This window comes from Amblyraja radiata, chromosome 23, assembly GCF_010909765.2.
Source record: "Amblyraja radiata isolate CabotCenter1 chromosome 23, sAmbRad1.1.pri, whole genome shotgun sequence".
Taxonomy (NCBI): domain Eukaryota; kingdom Metazoa; phylum Chordata; class Chondrichthyes; order Rajiformes; family Rajidae; genus Amblyraja; species Amblyraja radiata.
In genome coordinates this window covers 2684784-2703074 of record NC_045978.1, presented here as the reverse complement: position 1 = coordinate 2703074, position 18291 = coordinate 2684784, and the positions used below count along the sequence as shown (strand labels likewise).

General features: G+C 46.9%; 1 protein-coding gene across 1 annotated transcript in view; it reads left to right on the top strand.

The window, feature by feature from the left end:
- Positions 1–17516, top strand: part of xkr7 (XK related 7) — a 120217-nt gene extending 102701 nt beyond the window's left edge. Inside the window, exons 2-3 of the mRNA XM_033041233.1 lie at positions 10122–10321; positions 15838–17516. Coding sequence (XP_032897124.1) covers positions 10122–10321; positions 15838–16787 — 1150 coding nt within the window. The 3' untranslated portion in view covers positions 16788–17516. The remainder of the gene's footprint in view (positions 1–10121; positions 10322–15837) is intronic.
- Positions 17517–18291: the final 775 nt, after the last annotated feature.

The window sequence follows — 18291 nt, the reverse complement described above, 5'->3', positions numbered from 1 at the left end:
ATGTTACCGCCCTTTCCAGAGCCAGAGCCACCGCCTGTTCAGTCTTTAGTAGAACAACAACCTTCCCACTGACCACCGCGCCCGAGACTATGGCTTTCTTGCCAACAGTCTCACCCAGCGCATCTAGAAAGGCCTTGAAGGGCAGGTTGCTCTGCATGTACATTTTTACACCATTTGTGCGCCCCATCAACTCGTGGCCCTCAGTCTCCGAGACTGCCGACCGTGCGACAGCTGCATAACTCTGAGGGGCCGCCATCTTTAGGGCGTGGCACAACACACAAAGTATCAGTACTTTATAAATCCAAGCAGTCTTTCTGCTGTTGCTGCACCTCCACACTTCTGCAGCAGTTCAATAGTCTTGTGAAGGCTTTCTTGGCAAGCAACAGAAGCAGTCTCCTCCTGATAAGATAGGAATGTCCGTGTCAATCCTCCCCGTCGTTAAAAATGGAGCTTCCGGAGGCTTCTTCCCCAGGTCTCCGTCACCTCCCCGGCTTCAACGAAATCCAAGGCACTGTTGCCGTTCTTACCCAGCACACCTGGACCGGGCAAGTCGGTGTAGGAGGGAGCTTTCCGATGTTACTGACCACAAACACCGCTCCAGACTCAGCTCCCACTTGTACATGTGTAACTTGGCCTTCCGCCAGCCACAGGGCGCTCCCATGACTTTCCAGATACACGGACAAATCCTCACTAATTAGAGGAATCTTTGAACAAAGAAAGTCTCTGCAGATCGACAAAGCTCTGAACTGCAAAGTCTGACTGCTTTTGTTTCCCCCCGCTAAACAAATCCTTCCGAAAAGTTCATCAAATCCTCCCCGCCAGCAGAACAGCTCCTCTCCTGGCCCCCGCTCTGGGAGTAGGAGTGGGGGCGGTTCTGGACCGCAACGGCCGTGAGCCCCTGGCCGAGCTCAACGATCGTTTGCCTGCTTCTGCTGCTGTTGGAGGTGAGACGTTGCGTCGCGCCAGGGTCTTGGGCCGGTCCCACTTTGGCCGTCAGCTCCGCGACAGACCGTTGGTGCGCGAAGATTTTGTTCGCTATAAAAATTTCAGAGCCCCGTGCGATGTCGCGCACAACTACATACCCCTCCGCGTTTCTAAGTGGGACCGGCCCCCGCGCGGCCATACGATGCCAGTGCGCCTCAACGCGACCACGAGGTTGCGTAATTTGCGTGCCAAGGACACGTATGTGTCCTTGGCATGCAAATTACGCAACCTCGTGGTCGCGTTGAGCTGCGATGTCCCGGCGATGGACAGGCCCTTTAGCAAACGGAAATCATTGTTGTCACAAGCCTTACAAACATTATGCTATTTACATGTAAAAAGAGCAAATGGAACGACTGTAACAAGCAGAAACACAGCCAAATACATCTGTAATGACGTGCATTTCTGTGTCTAAATTTGACAATGCCTTGGATAAATGTGCTATCATCTTCACCCCACTGCAGCACAGACATCAAACTGAATTATGTACACTTCACAGGTTCTTCGTGATGCCAGTTTGCCATCTGCTGCAAATTGCTTCCTTTATACCAGACATTACATTTCCCTTCAGCCCGCTTAATGGTGGAGTCATCTGTGAACTTTCCTGAGTGTAGAAATCTAAAAATGATGCTGCAGCTTTAAACCTGTAATCATAACCATTTAACACAGACGTACAACACAATCGTCCCTTGGTATAATACGCTGCAAAGATATTTTCATGTGTTGCCTCTCACGATTTACGCGTTAAAAAATTCCAATGTATCTCATGTGATTGATTGACAGATACTGTGTGGAAACAGGCCATTTGGCCCACTTGACTCTTAGACAATAGACAATAGGTGCAGGAGGAGGCCATTCAGCCCTTCGAGTCAGCATCGCCATTCAATGTGATCATGGCTGATCATCCCCAATCAGTACCCGGTTCCTGCCTTCTCCCCATATCCCCTGACTCCGCTATCTTTAAGAGCCCTATCTAGCTCTCTCTTGAAAGCATCCAGAGAACCGGCCTCCACCGCCCTCAGAGGCAGAGAATTCCAATAAGATTATTAAAGGTTCAGACACGCTAGAGGCAGGAAACATGTTCCCGATGTTGGGGGAGTCCAGAACCAGGGGCCACAGTTTAAGAATAAGCGGTAAGCCATTTAGAATGGAGACGAGGAAACACTTTCTCACACAGAAAGTTGTGAGTCTGTGGAATTCTCTGCCTCAGAGGGCGGTGGAGGCCGGTTCTCTGGATACTTTCAAGAGAGAGCTAGATAGGGCTCTTAAAGGTAGCGGAGTCAGAGAATATGGGGAGAAGGCAGGAACGGGGTACTGATTGGGGATGATCAGCCACGATCACATTGAATGGCGGTGCTGGCTCGAAGGGCCGAATGGCCTACTCCTGCACCTATTGTCTATTGTCAGTCCATGGAAGAGCACAGTTGTTGTGGTTAGTGCTGTGCAGTGTTCAAGGACCTGGAAGAAGTTGGTCCTTGACGTGGATGGTCGTGGTTTTCAGGCTCCTGGAACTTCTTCCCAATGGGACAGTGAGGTGAATGCGTGGTCTTTGGCGATGCTGACTGCCTGTTTGAGGCAGCACATCCTGCACGTCCCTTCAATGGCGGGGAGGGCATTTAAAACTCTCCTACGGGGTTGTAATATTTTTTACACACAATACATCAGCTGGATGTCGCTGTTGGGGGAATGTCCTTTTCAATTATGCCCCCACCCCTTGGATAAGTGTTAGTGCCACATAGAAATGGAGTGAAACTGCATCTCTCTTCACATTTGGCTCTCCAGTCCATTACTGGTATATGGAAGACTGCCAGATAACAGGACCAGTGGGGTCACAGTGAAAGGAAATGCTTTAGTGCTCATATCTAGTGCTCAAACATCAGTGAGCATCGAAGATAGACACAAAATGCTGGAGTAACTCAGTGGGACAGGCAGCATCTCTAGAGAGAAGGAATGGGTGACGTTTCAGGTGGAGACCCTTCTTCAGACTGAGAGTCAGGGGAGAGGGAGACACAGAGATGTTGAAGGGTAAGGTGTGAAAGCACCAGATCAAAGCAGCTGATGTAGGAAATGTAGAACGGTTCGTTGTTGGCTGAGGGGCATACAAACATTAATATTAATCAGGAGGAGAGGGAAACTAGTCGGAGAACTAGGGTGGGGAGGCACAGAGGGAGAGGGAAAGCAAGCGTTACTTGAGGTTAGTGAAATCAATATTCGTACCACTGCTACCGAGGCCAAATATGAGGTGCTGTTCCTCCAATTTGCGCTGGGCCTCACTCTGACATTGGAGGAGGCCCAGGACAGAACGGTCAGTGTGGGAATGGGAGGGGGAGTTAAAGTGTTTAGCAACCGGGAGATCGCTTGGCCTAGACGGACTGAGTGGAGGTGTTCGACGAAACGCTGGCCGAGCCTGCGCTTGGTCTTGCCGATGTACAGGAGCATCAGCGCGCATTTCACGTCTGCTTAAGGGCCTGTCCCACTAAGGGCGTCATTTACGTGACATCCTAAAAATTGGCTGGCGCATCGCGGCGCGCACATTGCGTGCATGTCGTGCACATGGAGCGTTGTGAGGCGTGGTGGCGTATGCAGTGATGCCCGGTAGCGCGCGGCGCTCCAGGAATTTTGGGATGCTCAAAATCCCCGGGTGCCACCTGCGTGACGCGCAAATAACGCCCTTAGTGGGACAGGCCCTTTACTCTCCTGACTCCTATCATTCCTCAACTCCTCAATCCAATTCTCCACCTGATCTTCTGACCCCTTGCGCACAAAACACTATTGACCATCCAACTTTCCTTCCGCGAATGGTGTCAATGATGCTGTGAAGGATGAGCTCATCGTACGTTTCAGCAGCTTTTTTCTGCGGCTTGTGCAATTCTTAAAATATATTTTACGACTTGATCTTAAAACAAAATGAAAACGCAGCGGCCGTTTCCGTGGGATAAACCTGCAGATTTCATTACCATGCAAATTACATTGAAATGGAAAAGGAGCTCTTGAATATTTATACAACTCCAATTATTCGATGGAGAATAAGATTTAAACGTAAGATTAAAAAAAATAAGATTTCTCCATTATAGATTTTTTTCATTTGTTTTGGCATTTTATAACAATCCACACATGTCAGCCACTATTTTTATAGTTTTTAATATCCATCTTTCTCTGTTCCATCTCTCTCATCTTTATCTTTGATGTCTTCAAACCCATCCCGACATTCATCCTACCTTTTCCACACTCTTTCATACAAGTAATTAAACGTAGGATAGACACAAAATCTTATAAGATCTTTGCTCGTGGCCTACCTGCGGGCTTGGAGTGCCGTTTCCTGGCGGGGACCGCCCAGCACCTCGGCCTCAGCGGCAGCACAGTGTTGGAGCGCTGGAGCGGAGTGGAGCGGGCGATGTCTTGCCTGGGTCGCCGCGCTGGAGCGACGCGCTGGAGCTCTGGCGAGCTGGACCGCCGAGAGCAACATCTCCGGGCTGCGGGTCTGCGGAGCGGAGAGGCGGCAGTGCGGAGAGGCGGCGGTGCGGAGAGGCGGCAGTGCGGAGAGGCGGCGCCGACTTTTTCATCGGGAGCCTGGGAGCTCCAAACCGGCGCGGCCTTGTCGGCTTCGGCAGCCGCGGGCTCCAACCAGGAAGCGGCCGTTCCAGGTGGCCCAGCCGCCGAAAGGACTCTCCCGACGCCGGGGCAAGACCACCCGGTGAGAACGGCCAGGGACATCGGGCCTCCGTAGAGGCAATTGCGGTGACCTCAATAGGCCTGACTTTGGGGTGAACATGGGGTGGGGACTGGACATTGTGCCTTCCTCCACAGTGCTACCCACTGTGGGGGGATGATTTTTTTGTCTAATTGTAGTCCTGTAGGTCTGTGTCCAAGATGGCTGCCGTGAAGAGAGAGTGGACGCTAGCGCGCTTTGGCTGCCGCTGCTCTCTCTTCACACTGTGTTTTTGGTTTTCTGTTTTTGGATTGAATTCTGTTTTTAATTTGTGTCTCTGTGATGTCTTTATTACTTGTTATATTCCGATTATATGTTTTTATTCCGATTACTATGTAAGGTGTCCTTGAGATGTCTGAAAGGCGCCCATTAAAATAAATTTATTAAAATGCTGGAGTAACTCAGCGGGACAGGCAGCATCTCTGGAGAGAAGGAATGGGTGACGTTTCGGGTCGAGACCCTTCGTCAGACTGATGTCGGGGGAGTGGGGCGGTACATAGATAAGGAAGTGTTTAGACGAGGAAGTGTACGGTGTGAACATAGGACAAAGGGAATGGAGATCAAGGAAGATATAGTATCGATAGATCATTGTTAATTGGGAGAAGGCAACAACAAAACAGTGATAGAATGTAGTCGGAGACAGTAAGACTGCTGGGAGAACTGGGAAGGGGGAGGGGATAGAGAGAGAGGGAAAGCAAGGGTTACTTGAAGTTAGAGAAGTCAATGTTCATACCGCTGGGGTGTAAGCTGCCCAAGCGAAATATGAGGTGCTGTTCCTCCAATTTACGCTGGGCCTCACTCTGATAATGGAGGAGGCCCAGGACAGAAAGGTCAGCATGAGAATGGGGGGGGGGGGAGTTAAACTATTTAGCAACCGGGAGATCAGGTAGGTTCAGGCAGACTGAGCGGAGGTGTTCAGCGAAACGATGGCCGAGCCTGCCAGGGCCCCGGTGTAGTAGTTCTTGGAGCATCCCAAAGGTCCATGACAGATCGTTGCTGATCATTTCAGCCAAGGAGCGTGAAGCTCTCAACCATTTCCACTTCGGCACAGTTGGTGCTGATCGGTGCACGAACTCCCCCGCATGCTCTGATTCTGCTCGTTCTCCTCATCTCCCCATTCCTGTGCCTTTCTGCCTTCATTCCTTTGGGTGGGTTTTAGACACAAAATGCTGGAGTAACTCAGCGGGTCAGGCAGAACCTCTGGAGAAATGGAATAGGCGACGTTTCAGACCCTTCTTCAGACTGCAGTCTGCCTCGCTGAGTTACTCCAGCATTTTGTGTCTACCTTTGGTGTCAACCAGCACCTGCTGTTCCTTTCTACACATTTGGTTGTTTTTGAACCATTCTACGTGTTTGTGATTCATCGTCCCCTTTGATCTGTGTTTTCACACTTTACCCTTCCATATCTCAATGTCTCCCTCTCCCTTGACTCTCAGCTTGAAGAAGGGTCTCGACCCGAAACGTCACCCATTCCTCCTCTCCAGAGATGCTGCCTGCCCCGCTGAGTTTCTCCAGCTTTTTGTGTCTATCGTTTGTTGGTTTTTGGCTGTTTAAGGTCCTGTCTCTGGAATTTCCTGGTGACCTGAGTCTCTGTCATATTTTCCATAATGCCCACCTTTCACCGAGCTTTTACATACCCCACCCAACATCATCATCTTTATATCGGCAACCAATTTAGTCTGGTTATCTTTGTGGCGTTTTTAGGGTTATGTCTGTGTATTAAGGTCAGGTCGGGGGGAGTTCCCCCCCGCCACGGGTACCACCATGTAATCCCGTGCTACCCGCTCCATGGTCGGATAGGCGGCGACTAAACCGTCTCCCCCACCTGGTTTGCCAGGTGAGGAGGGGGCTGTGGACCCCCAGCAGGACCAGAAACAAGACCTGCCAAAGGGCGGATGAGCTTCTAGCGAGCCAACGGCCATCCACACTTCAGTAGAAGTTGCGATCGCTGTCGTACTCGGCATTGTAAGGAATGATGATAAAACACACACACACACACCAACATCCTGTACATCCAGCGGCGGAAGTCCGCAGGAACTGGAGGACAGAGATGTGTGGAGCGTCCGTCACCGTTCCCGTTGGAAACCAGCGCCACTGGGCCGCTAATGTTGAATGACGAATGATAAAATGCAAACATAACTGGCTCAATAACGTTCAAGAAGGAGAAAACCTTTTCTATATATTCTCTTTTCTATATATTGGAGGAGCAGCACCTCATATTTCGCTTGGGCAGTTTACACCCCAGCGGTATGAACATTGACTTCTCCAATTTCAGGTAGTCCTTGCTTTCTCCTTCTTTCCCCTCCCCTTCCCAGCTCTCCCATAGCCCACTGTCTCTGTCTCTTCCTTTCTTCTTCCCGCCCCCCTCCCCACCCCCACATCAGTCTGCGGAAGGGTCTCGACCCGAAACGTCACCTATGCCTTTGTTCCATAGATGTTGCCTCACCCGCTGAGTTTCTCCAGCATTTTTGTCTACTTTCGATTTTTCCAGCATTTGCAGTTTCTCCTTAAACTATATATCCTCTTGATTTGTTACCAGAAAGTTTGTAAAAATTGAAGAAGGCAGCATTGTACATCAGAGAGATTTACATCCATCGCCCATGGATAACTCGGTGCTGTTATGGATAATCAAATAAATCTATCTTCCGACAAAAGAAATACCACTCCTGTTCCGATTGTTCTCCATTATTACAGCAATAATTCACAAAGATGTTATCACGTGGCACTGAAGAGAATGAATGAATGATCGAATAAGTTTGTTGGCCAAGTATTCACATACAAGGAATTTGCCTTGGTGCTCCGCCCGCAAGTGACAACATAACACACAGTGACAGTTAGGAATGACACATAAAACATTAAACGTTAATAATAAAACATCACCAATTAAACATGCGAATGAAATAAAATACCAGAGCTAAAGGAGGCTACGGGTTTTTGGTTATTGAGTAGAGCAACTACTCGTGGGGGAAAAAAAACTGTTTTTATGTCTGGCTGCGGCAGCTTTGACAGTCCGGAGTCGCCTTCCAGAGGGAAAGTGATTCAAAGAGTTTGTGGCCAGGGTGAGAGGGGTCAGAGATGATCTTACCCGCTCGCTTCCTGGCCCTTGCAGTGTACAAATGGCCTAGCGCTGCTCGTATGATTTATGAACTTTCACCATTTCCAGCAGAATTGGACTTTCTACCCCTGAACCCAGGTGCCATTTCCATGGACTAGAACGTAGGACATACAATAATACAGTAACCCTGGAGGAACAGCGCCTCAGATTTTGCTTGGCAGCTTACAACCCAACGGTCTGAATATTGATTCCGCTAGCCCCCAGAGCACTATCTAACTCTCTTTTAAATGAATCCAGTGAATTGGCCTCCACTGCCTTTTGTGGCAGGGAATTCCACAAATTCACAACTCTCTGGGTGAAAAGGTTTTTTCTCATCTCAGTTTTAAATGGCCTCCCCTTTATTCTAAGACTGTGGCCCCTGGTTCTGGACTCGCCCAACATTGGGAACATTTTTCCTGCATCTAGCTTGGTCCAGTCCTTTTATAATTTTACATGTTTCTATAAGATATCCCCTCGTCCTTCTAAATTCCAGTGAATACAAGCCTAGTCTTCCCAGTCTTTCCTCATATGACAGTCCCACCATCCCGGGGCAATTCATTGCCACAGATGTCTGTGGAGGCCAAGTCAATGGATATTTTTAAGGCGGAGATTGACAGATTCTTAATTGTAAACCTGCCAGGGGTATATGGGGAGAAATGGGGTTAGGAAGGAGAGATAGATCAGCCATGAATAAATGGCGGAGTAGACATGATGGGCCGAATGGCCTAATTCTGCTCTTATAACCTACGGACTTATGCGTAATGCTGATCCTAACTTGCCAACAGAACTCCTCTGGCACTCCTATAAACTTGTTTTTATTTTCTAATCATGATTTTGCACAGATGTCTTGTACGGGGTGACAGATGGCACAATGGGCTAAGTGTTCGGCTGGCAACCGGTTCGAATCCCGCTTGGAGTGCATACTGTCGTCGTGTCCTTGGGCAAGACACTTCACCCACCTTTGCCTGTGTGTGAATGTGTGTGAGTGATTGGTGGTGGTCGGAGGGGCCGTAGGCGCAGATTGGCAGCCACGCTTCCGTCAGTCTGCCCCAGGGACAGCTGTGGCTACAGAAGTAGCTTACCACCACCGATTGTGACTGAGGAGTGAATGAATAATGCGATGTAAAGCGCCTTGAGTATTAGAAAGGCGCTATATAAATCCCATCCATTATTATTATTACTTTGCCACAGTCTTCTTTCTGTAACAATGTTATTTGTGATTTATGGGTCATTTGTGTATAATTTGTGTGTGTGGTTCCCTCAGCCTATGTGCGTGTGATGAGGCTACAAGCAAGACTTTGCCTTGCACCCGTCCATCGCTTCACTCATACATATGACCATAAACTCAACTTGAACTGTTCTTGAGTGGATATGAAAGACATCATTACATGTTAGTGCAGAGGACTTGGCATCTGTGTCCTGTCTTAACATCCCCAAGATTGTGCAATCATTATCACCTCTATTTGTCAGGTAGTCAAAATTGCTGGAGAAACTCAGCGGGTGAGGCAGCATCTGAGGACAAAGGCGATGTTTTGGGTCTGAAGATTAGTCTGAAGAAGGGTCTTGACCCGAAACGTCACCTTTTTCCTTCGCTCCATAGATGCTGCCTCACCCGCTGAGTTTCTCCAGCAATTTGACTACCTTCGATTTTCCAGCATCTGCAGTTCCTTCTTAAACATCTATTTGCAATCTTGTTTTGTCCAAATTATAGCTAATAGGTGCAGTAGGCCATTCGGCCCTTTGAGCCAGCACCGCCATTCAATGTGATCATGGCTGATCATCCCCAATCAGTACCCCGTTCCTGCCTTCTCCCCATATCCTCTGACTCCGCTACCTTTAAGAGCCCTATCTAGCTCTCTCTTGAAAGTATCCAGAGAACCGACCTCCACCGCACTCTGAGGCAGAGAATTCCACAGACTCACAACTCTCTGTGTGAAAAAGTGTCTGCTCATCTCCGTTCTAAATGGCTTACCCCTTATTCTTAAACTGTGGCCCCTGGTTCTGCTTTAGCGGCCACTTCACCCAGAGAGATTGTGAATTTGTGGAATTCCCTGCCACAGAGGCAGTGGAGGCCAAGTCACTGGATGGATTTAAAAGAGAGTTAGATAGTGCTACTAGGGGCTAGTGGAGTCAAGGGATATGGGGAAGAAGGCAGGCACGGGTTATTGATAGGGGACTGATCAGCCATGATCACAATGAATGGCGGTGCAGGCTCGAAGGGCCGAATGGCCTCCCCCTGCACCTATTGTCTATGTTTCTATGTCGCCATCTTGAGGCGACGCTTGAAGTTAACGGCTGACCTAATTGCCCTGCATGTTATTTCTGTGCTTTGGACAGGTATCTCAGAGCCATGTACCTGGGGATTCAGAGCCGCTGGCACAGGGAACATGAGCGGAGACACTTCTACTGGAGGATGATGTTTGAGAGCGCTGATATCAACATGCTACGCCTGTTGGAGACCTTCCTTAAAAGTGCCCCTCAGCTGGTGCTGCAGCTCAGCATCATGGTACAACGCAACCACATTGGCAGCCTGCAAGGTGAGTCATGATCCTGCACTAAACGTCATTCCCTTTGTCCTGTATCTGTACGCCATCGACCCTCTTCGATCGCAGTCATAGAGTCTTACAGTGTGGAAGCAGGCCCTTCGGCCCAACTTGCCCACGCCGGCCAACATGTCCCTCAGACTGAAGACCATAGAGGGAGTACAGAGAAGGTTCACCAGACTGATTCCTGGGATGTCAGGACTTTCATATGAAGAAAGACTGGATAGACTTGGCTTGTACTCGCTAGAATTTAGAAGATTGAGGGGGGATCTTGCGAGGCAGAGGAGTCGTTTCAGCGCACAATCTCAACCAGCCACAGCACGGGGAACAAAGTGAAAATGTCACCATCCAGTGGAGGAGAAAATGAATAAATAATTGCTTTGTTCCCGGGCAAAAGGCCACACAGGTCTAAATCCACAAATGAATGAAATTAACAACTAATCTCCTCACATCTTTTTAAAACAAGCTGACATTCTTTTTTTTAGTTTTAAAAAGGAACTGCAGATGCCGTAGAGGGAGTACAGAGAAGGTTCACCAGACTGATTCCTGGGATGGCAGGACTTTCATATGAAGAGAGACTGGATAAACTCGGCTTGTACTCGCTAGAATTTAGAAGATTGAGGGGGGATCTTATAGAAACTACAAAATTCTTAAGGGGTTGGACAGGCTAGATGCAGGAAGATTGTTCCCGATGTTGGGGAAGTCCAGGACAAGGGGTCACAGGATAAAGGGGAAATCCTTTGGGACCGAGATGAGAAAAGCATTTTTCACACAGAGAGTGGTGAATCTCTGGAACTCTCTGCCACAGAAGGTAGTTGAGGCCAGTTCATTGGCTATATTTAAGAGGGAGTTAGATGTGGCCCTTGTGGCTAAGGGGATCAGAGGGTATGGAGAGAAGGCAGGTACAGGATACTGAGTTGGATGATCAGCCATGATCATATTGAATGGCGGTGCAGGCTCGAAGGGCCGAATGGCCTACTCCTGCACCTATTTTCTATTATCTATTTCTGTGTGAAAAAGTTGCCCCTCATGTGCCTATTGAATTTCTTTTCAAAGAACCTTTTTCATCAACTCCTTACAATCAGGTATTTTAATTCACAATTAATCATAGACGGGATTAATATGCAAACTTACATAACTGCATTTCCATAATTTATTCAGTAAACTCGTTCAAATTTGTATTCTTAAAATTTGCTGTTCATAACATACCATTGTGTGCAATCTGCCTCCTAAACTTGCCCATGTAACCATAGTAAGTGTTTGTGAATCACTGATATATTTTAAGAAGGAACTGCAGATGCTGGAATAATCGAAGGTAGATAAAAATGCTGGAGAAACTCAGCGGGTGAGGCAGCATCTATGGAGCGAAGGAAAAGACACCTTTTCCTTCACTCCATAGATGCTGCCTCACCCGCTGAGTTTCTCCAGCATTTTTATCTACCTGGTGATATATTTTAATGTTACTAATTCCATCCATCATACATGGAAGTTTATTATTTTTTTATTATTTTTTTTAAATTATTATCAATTTATTGAACATGTTAAAAAATACAAACACAAATAAACTTGTAAGCAATAAAAAAAAGAAAATAAAACACAAAGGAAAACAAACAAATAAGTAACTCAAATAATATCGTTATTGCACTTTCCCATTGTTCTTGCACCCAAAGAACATGACTGAAACTATATACAGGTTTAGTTTAGAGATACAGGCCCTTCGGCCCACCGAGCCGCACCGACCAGCGATCCCCGCACACTAACACTAACAATTTACACTTACACCAAGCCAATTCACCTACAAACCTGTACGTCTTTTGGAGTGTGGGTGGAAACCAAAGATCTCGGTGAAAACCCGCGCGGTCACGGGGAGAACGTGCAAACTCCGTACAGACAGCACCGGCAGTCGGGATCGAACCCATGGTCATCGGCTCTGCAAGTGCTGTAAGGCAGCGACTCTGCCGCTACACCATCCTGCAGTGTAGTTTAGAAGATAGCTGAATATCAACATCACATCTCAGTCTTAAAATATCTAACGCAACCAACAGAGAAACACAAAGTGCTGGAGGAACTCAGCAGGCCAGGCAGCATCTGTGGAGAGGAAGGGAAAAGGGGGTCTTGGGTTGGGACCCTCATTCAGACTCCAAATGATCCATTCCCTCCACAGATGCTGCTGCCTGACCTGCACAGTTCCTCCAGCACTTTGTGCTTTGCTCCAGGTTCCACCACCTGCAGTTTCTGGTGTCTTTCCTGTGACCAACATTTTCAGTATAACAGTAAGTAAGTAAGTGAGTTTATTGGCCAAGTATTCACATACAAGGAATTTGCCTTGGTGCTCCGCCTACAAGTAACAACATGACATACAGTGACAGTTACGAATGACTCAGAAAACACTAAACATTAATAATAATAAAACATTAATGATAAAACACCATTGATCAAGCATGTGAACCAACAAAATACCAGATCAAAGGGAGGCTACAGATTTTTGGCTGTTGAGTAGAGAAACTACTCGTGGATAAAAACTGTTTTTATGTCTGGCTGTGGCAGCTTTGACAGTCCGGAGTCGCCTTCCAGAGGGAAGTGATTCAAAGAGTTTGTGGCCAGGGTGAGAGGGGTCAGAGATGATCTTACCCACTCACTTCCTGGCCCATAGACACAAAGATAGACACAAAAAGCTGGAGCAACTCAAGCGGGTCAGGCAGCATCTGTGGAGGTAAGGAACGGGTGACGTTTCGGGTCGCGACCCTTCTACAGCATAAATATCGGTCGGCTGTGTGTGTGAAATATTACGGTGCAGTGTTAGATCTGAGAAGTAAGGCAACTGATATTGATTCGCATTTATTGAATTGGGTTGTAACTTGGATTCACTGTGAAAGTTCTGTTCTTTAAAAATAGTACACTAAACATTTAGGTCAAATATACTTTTAAACTGTGCCACAAGATCAAGTTCTATTCATGGTTAATTTTAAAGTCCTATTTTCATTGCATGTTGATAATGCTCTCTGCCATTCTGGTGGAGCTAAACTGTACCTATTGATTAGGCAACAATTACATTTGATGTCTGCATCCCACATACTTATCATGTCCACACTTGCCATCATTTTGAAATCTTTCCTTAATCTTCACAGCGTTCTAATCACTCCTGATTTTCTTCCACTCAGACCCCATACCCGACACATTGTGTTTATAAAACTGTGGTTAGTTTAGAGATACAGCGCGGAAACAGGCCCTTCGGCCCACCGTGTCCGCGCCGACCAGCGATCCCCGCACATTAACACCATCCTACACCCACTAGGGACAATGTTTTTCATTTACAAAGCCAATTAACCTACAAACCCGCACGCCTTTGGAGTGTGGGAGGAAACCGAAGATCTCGGAGAAAACCCACGCAGGTCACGGGGAGGAACGTACAAATCGTACAGACAGCACCTTCAGATGCAGAGCCTCCTCCTGCACCTATTTTCTATGTTTCTATGTTTCTAATAATAACGCAAGTTTAAATTCAAATGTGAAGCACGCTCGCAGATAATATGCAAGGCACATTCTAGGAAAATTAATGTGGGGAACCAAAGTGGAGTTGTTGCAGCCACAGCTGCTTAGTCAGCAGTTTGCTGCCAGCTTGTGTTTGTTGGCAGTTTATGTCTTCGCTGGATGCTTTGTGTGATGTCAGTAGGTTATATCAGTGGGTGAGTAACTCGTGTGGGGGCGATTGTGTGATTTTAGTAAGGTCAGAGTACATTAAACCCCCAGGCAGAGAATTCTACTGTGTGTTACTGGATGATAGGTTAGAAAAATGTTTTGTTTGGGAACTAATTGATGAGTGTGGGTTGTGTTTTGAAAGGGGCAGGAGCTGGTGGGATAGGTCGCTGGAAAGAATGGTGTTGATTAAAGTGATGCTAAAATCTCTCTTGGTCACAGAAAATTGGATGCGAAAACGGTTCTGTAATCAAAACAGTGCCTGGATCAAGATTCACACCTTCTCTTTGTAGTAATCCATATCTCCAGTTAAGTCTGAAGGGCTCTGCAGTTGTACAGAGCCCTAGTGAGACCACACCTGGAGTATTGTGTGCAGTTTTGGTCCCCTAATTTGAGGAAGGACATTCTTGCTATTGAGGGAGTGTAGCGTAGGTTTACAAGGTTAATTCCTGGGATGGCGGGACTGTCATATGTTGAGAGAATGGAGCAGCTGGGCTTGTATACTCTGGAGTTTAGAAGGATGAGAGGGTATCTCATTGAAACATATAAGTTTGTTAAGGGTTTGGACACGCTGGAGGCAGGAAACATGTTCCCGATGTTGGGGGAGTCCAGAACCAGGGGCCATAGTTTAAGAAAAAGGAGTAAGCCATTTAGAACGGAGACGAGGAAACACTTTTTCTCACAGAGAGTGGTGAATCTGTGGAATTCTCTGCCTCAGAGGGCGGAGGAGGCCAGTTCTCTGGATACTTTCAAGAGAGAGCTAGATAGGGCTCTTAAAAATAGCGGAGTCAGGGGATATGGGGAGAAGGTAGGAACGGGGTACTGATTGTGGATGATCAGTCATGATCACATTGAATGGCGGTGCTGGCTCAAAGGGCCGAATGGCCTACTCCCGCACCTATTGTCTATTGTCTATTGAAGGGTCCCCTGTATTTGTGCCTCAGAACATTCTTCATCACTGTGTGATTTCTGTGGCCTTGGACATCACATGATGATGTGTTGTTATGTTGCTTGTGTTTTTCAAAGCAGCAGACGTGACATTTCTAACAAAGCTTCCTCTGTAACCCACTTAGCAGAATGAATGACCTCTGCACCACCACCTTACTAAGCAGAATGAATGAGGAAAAGCTTCACTTTGCATCCCTCTTCCTAGGAGTTGTTTATTCTGGTAAAGATCTTCTACATCAACGACAAACCTGTGGACACCAGGAATAACAGATGCTGGTTTACAAAAAAAAAGGCACAAAGTGCTGGAGTAACTCAGCGGGGGCTGGCAGCATCTCTGGAGAACATCGTTGGATGACATTTTGAGGGAAGAAAGGTCCCGACCCGAAACGTCACCTATCCATGTTCTCCAGAGATGCTGCCTGCCCCCTGAGTTACTCCAGCACTTTGTGTCTTTTTTTGCAAATCAGGATCCGCAATTCTTGGATGGGACAGGTTTAGATGAATATGGGCCAAACATGGGCAGGTGGGACTCATGTAGATGGGGCATCATGGTCAAGTTGGGACTGAAGGGCCTGTTTCCATGCTGTATGATGCTATGACTTTGACGCTATGATGCTTTCAAGAGAGAGCTAGATTGGGCTCTTAAAAATAGAGGAGTCGGGGGATATGGGGAGAAGGTAGGAACGGGGTACTGATTGGGGATGATCAGCCATGATCACATTGAATGGCGGTGCTGGCTCAAAGGGCCAAATGGCCTACTCCTGCACCTATTGTCTATTGTCTATTGACATTGTCTAAAGAGTGTTGACATTGTATCAGAGGTGCCGATGATCTAACGCATGCCTCTGATTTATTATCGCACCCAGGTCTATCAGCAGCTGCCTCTCTCCTCTCCCTAGCCTGGATGATTGCCTCGTACCAGAAGATCCTCCGAGACTCACGGGATGATAAGATGCCCATGACCTATATGGCTGCCATCACGCAGATCCTGTGGCACCTCTTCACCATCGCTGCCCGAGTCATCGCCTTCTCCCTGTTCGCCTCCGTTTTCCAGCTGTACTTTGGGATCTTCATCGTCAGTCACTGGTGCATCATGACCTTCTGGATCATTCACGGGGAGACGGACTTCTGCATGTCCAAGTGGGAGGAGATCATCTACAACATGGTGGTGGGCATCATTTACATTTTCTGCTGGTTCAACGTCAAGGAGGGACGGACCCGGTGTCGGATGTTCACCTATTACTTCATCACTTTTTTGGAAAACGCTGCCTTGACTGTGCTGTGGTACCTGTACAGAGATTCCCCCATCACAGACTTTGAAGCCTTAATCATCGTGTGTGTGGTGTTCAGTAGTTTTGCCCTGGGCATTTTCTTCATGTTTATATATTACGGTGCTCTGCATCCTAACGGGCCCATGTTCGGTTCCCAAGGAGGGTGCATCGACGGCGGGGAGCAAGAAGCTGTCACGCACATACCTGCACAGGTGATAACAAGCCCACCTCGAGCAATGACTCAGTGCCGGACTACAATGGGCGAACAGGTGCCGCCGGCTGAGCGGGACAGTTGCATGCCTGTCTTTCAGGTAAGGCCCAACATCCCTCCTCCATCTGTGCCCCGAATGTTACGGACAGAAGGGCCTGTGATCAGGATCGACCTGCCCAGGAAACGCTACCCAGCCTGGGACGCACACTTTATAGACAGAAGGCTGCGCAAAACCATCCTAGCCTTGGAGTATACGTCACCCACCACGCCCTGCCTCCAGTACAGCAACATTAGCTTCACGCACGAAGTACTGGAATATGAAACTACTGTGTAGTCACACTGTATGCAAGCAGACGGAGGTGCATGGAATAATCTTCCCCTTCTTCAGGGGGTCCAAGTCTTGGTAGAGTAAAGGCTGCACAAGCAGTGCCTCTCTCCCCACCAAACTACTGAGCTGGCTGTGGTCAATACAGTGCGTGAAAAGCCCCCCCCCCCCTCTACAAACATATCTCTAACCAGATGTAATGTTGCCACCACAGTCGGACTCTGCCCGAGCAGTCAGGCCGGTTACTTTTCTGTTTGCCTTTTACAATAAATGATTTTGTTTTTACTTTTGTTTTAAAGAAAATAGGAACACGATTTTGTGTCGCTCACTCTATTGTGAAAAGTCACGAGCAGGTAAAATGTACAGGTTCAAAGTGGGAATTTACTTTTCCCATTGTTCGAGGGGAAAAAAAAAACGTGGTTTGCATGTGATGTTTAAAGTACCAAGATTGACTCCAGCTTATTTTTCCTCCTTAACCGATTATTTTTTTAAATGTCACAAAACCATTTGCCAAATAGTGATCAAATGTTACAAGAGTAATAACAGTTTGATATGATATTCTGTAGAGGTTAAACGACACACGTTGTCTGAACTTTTAACACCTGTACCACACACAAGTCTATTTTCTTGATCTAAGGTATGACGGATCTGGCATTGGAACTATGTTCGACAGGCAGTTACTGGCAAGATAGAGACTTGCGATGTTCCGTACACACTGTCATGGCAAATCAGTGCAACTAAACATTAAAGCTGCAATCTACAATAGCAAGATATTATGACATTTTTAATAAGTTAGCCAAACATTTCACCCTTCAAAATTTCATCCTGTCACTTTTAATATATTTACTTAAAACCATGTAAAAGACTGCAGAGGAAATTCTCAGGAAATATGACTTCAAAAATACATTTTGAATATAAAATGTTATTAAAATGCCAACGTTGAATATGGAATATAAACGTAAATGTTATTTTACAAACATGGATTATTTTCAGTTGAACATCGGTAGGCAGGAGATGGTATTTTATTTTAAGTGCATTCTGTTAAAATGTCAGACCTGGTTTCCGTGTGATCTGACATCTTCAGGCAGAGAGGCATGCAACCATGAAGATACGTGAAGAACCTCTCATCGGGAAGACCAGAACCAAAAGGCATGTTCCAGTCTCGAGTTATCAATGTCCAAGTACAGGCTATATATCCCTGCAATTGAGCAGCATCAGATTATTCGGCCCTTCGGTGAGAAAGATGTGTTGATGATTTATCGTGTTTCGCTAGAAGGTTTTTATTAGAATAAGGAAACTGTGCCAAATCAGAAGTGTTGCCTTTCATTTGGGCAATGGCAAGAAATAAAATCTTTCTTCCTTATTGACAAAAAAAAAGGTACATGTTATACACTTATAAAGAGCTTATAGAAACATATAAAATTCTTACGGGATTGGACAGGCTTAGATGCAAGACAAAATGTTCCCGATGTTGGGGAGTCCAGAACCAGGGGTCACAGTTTAAGAATAAGGG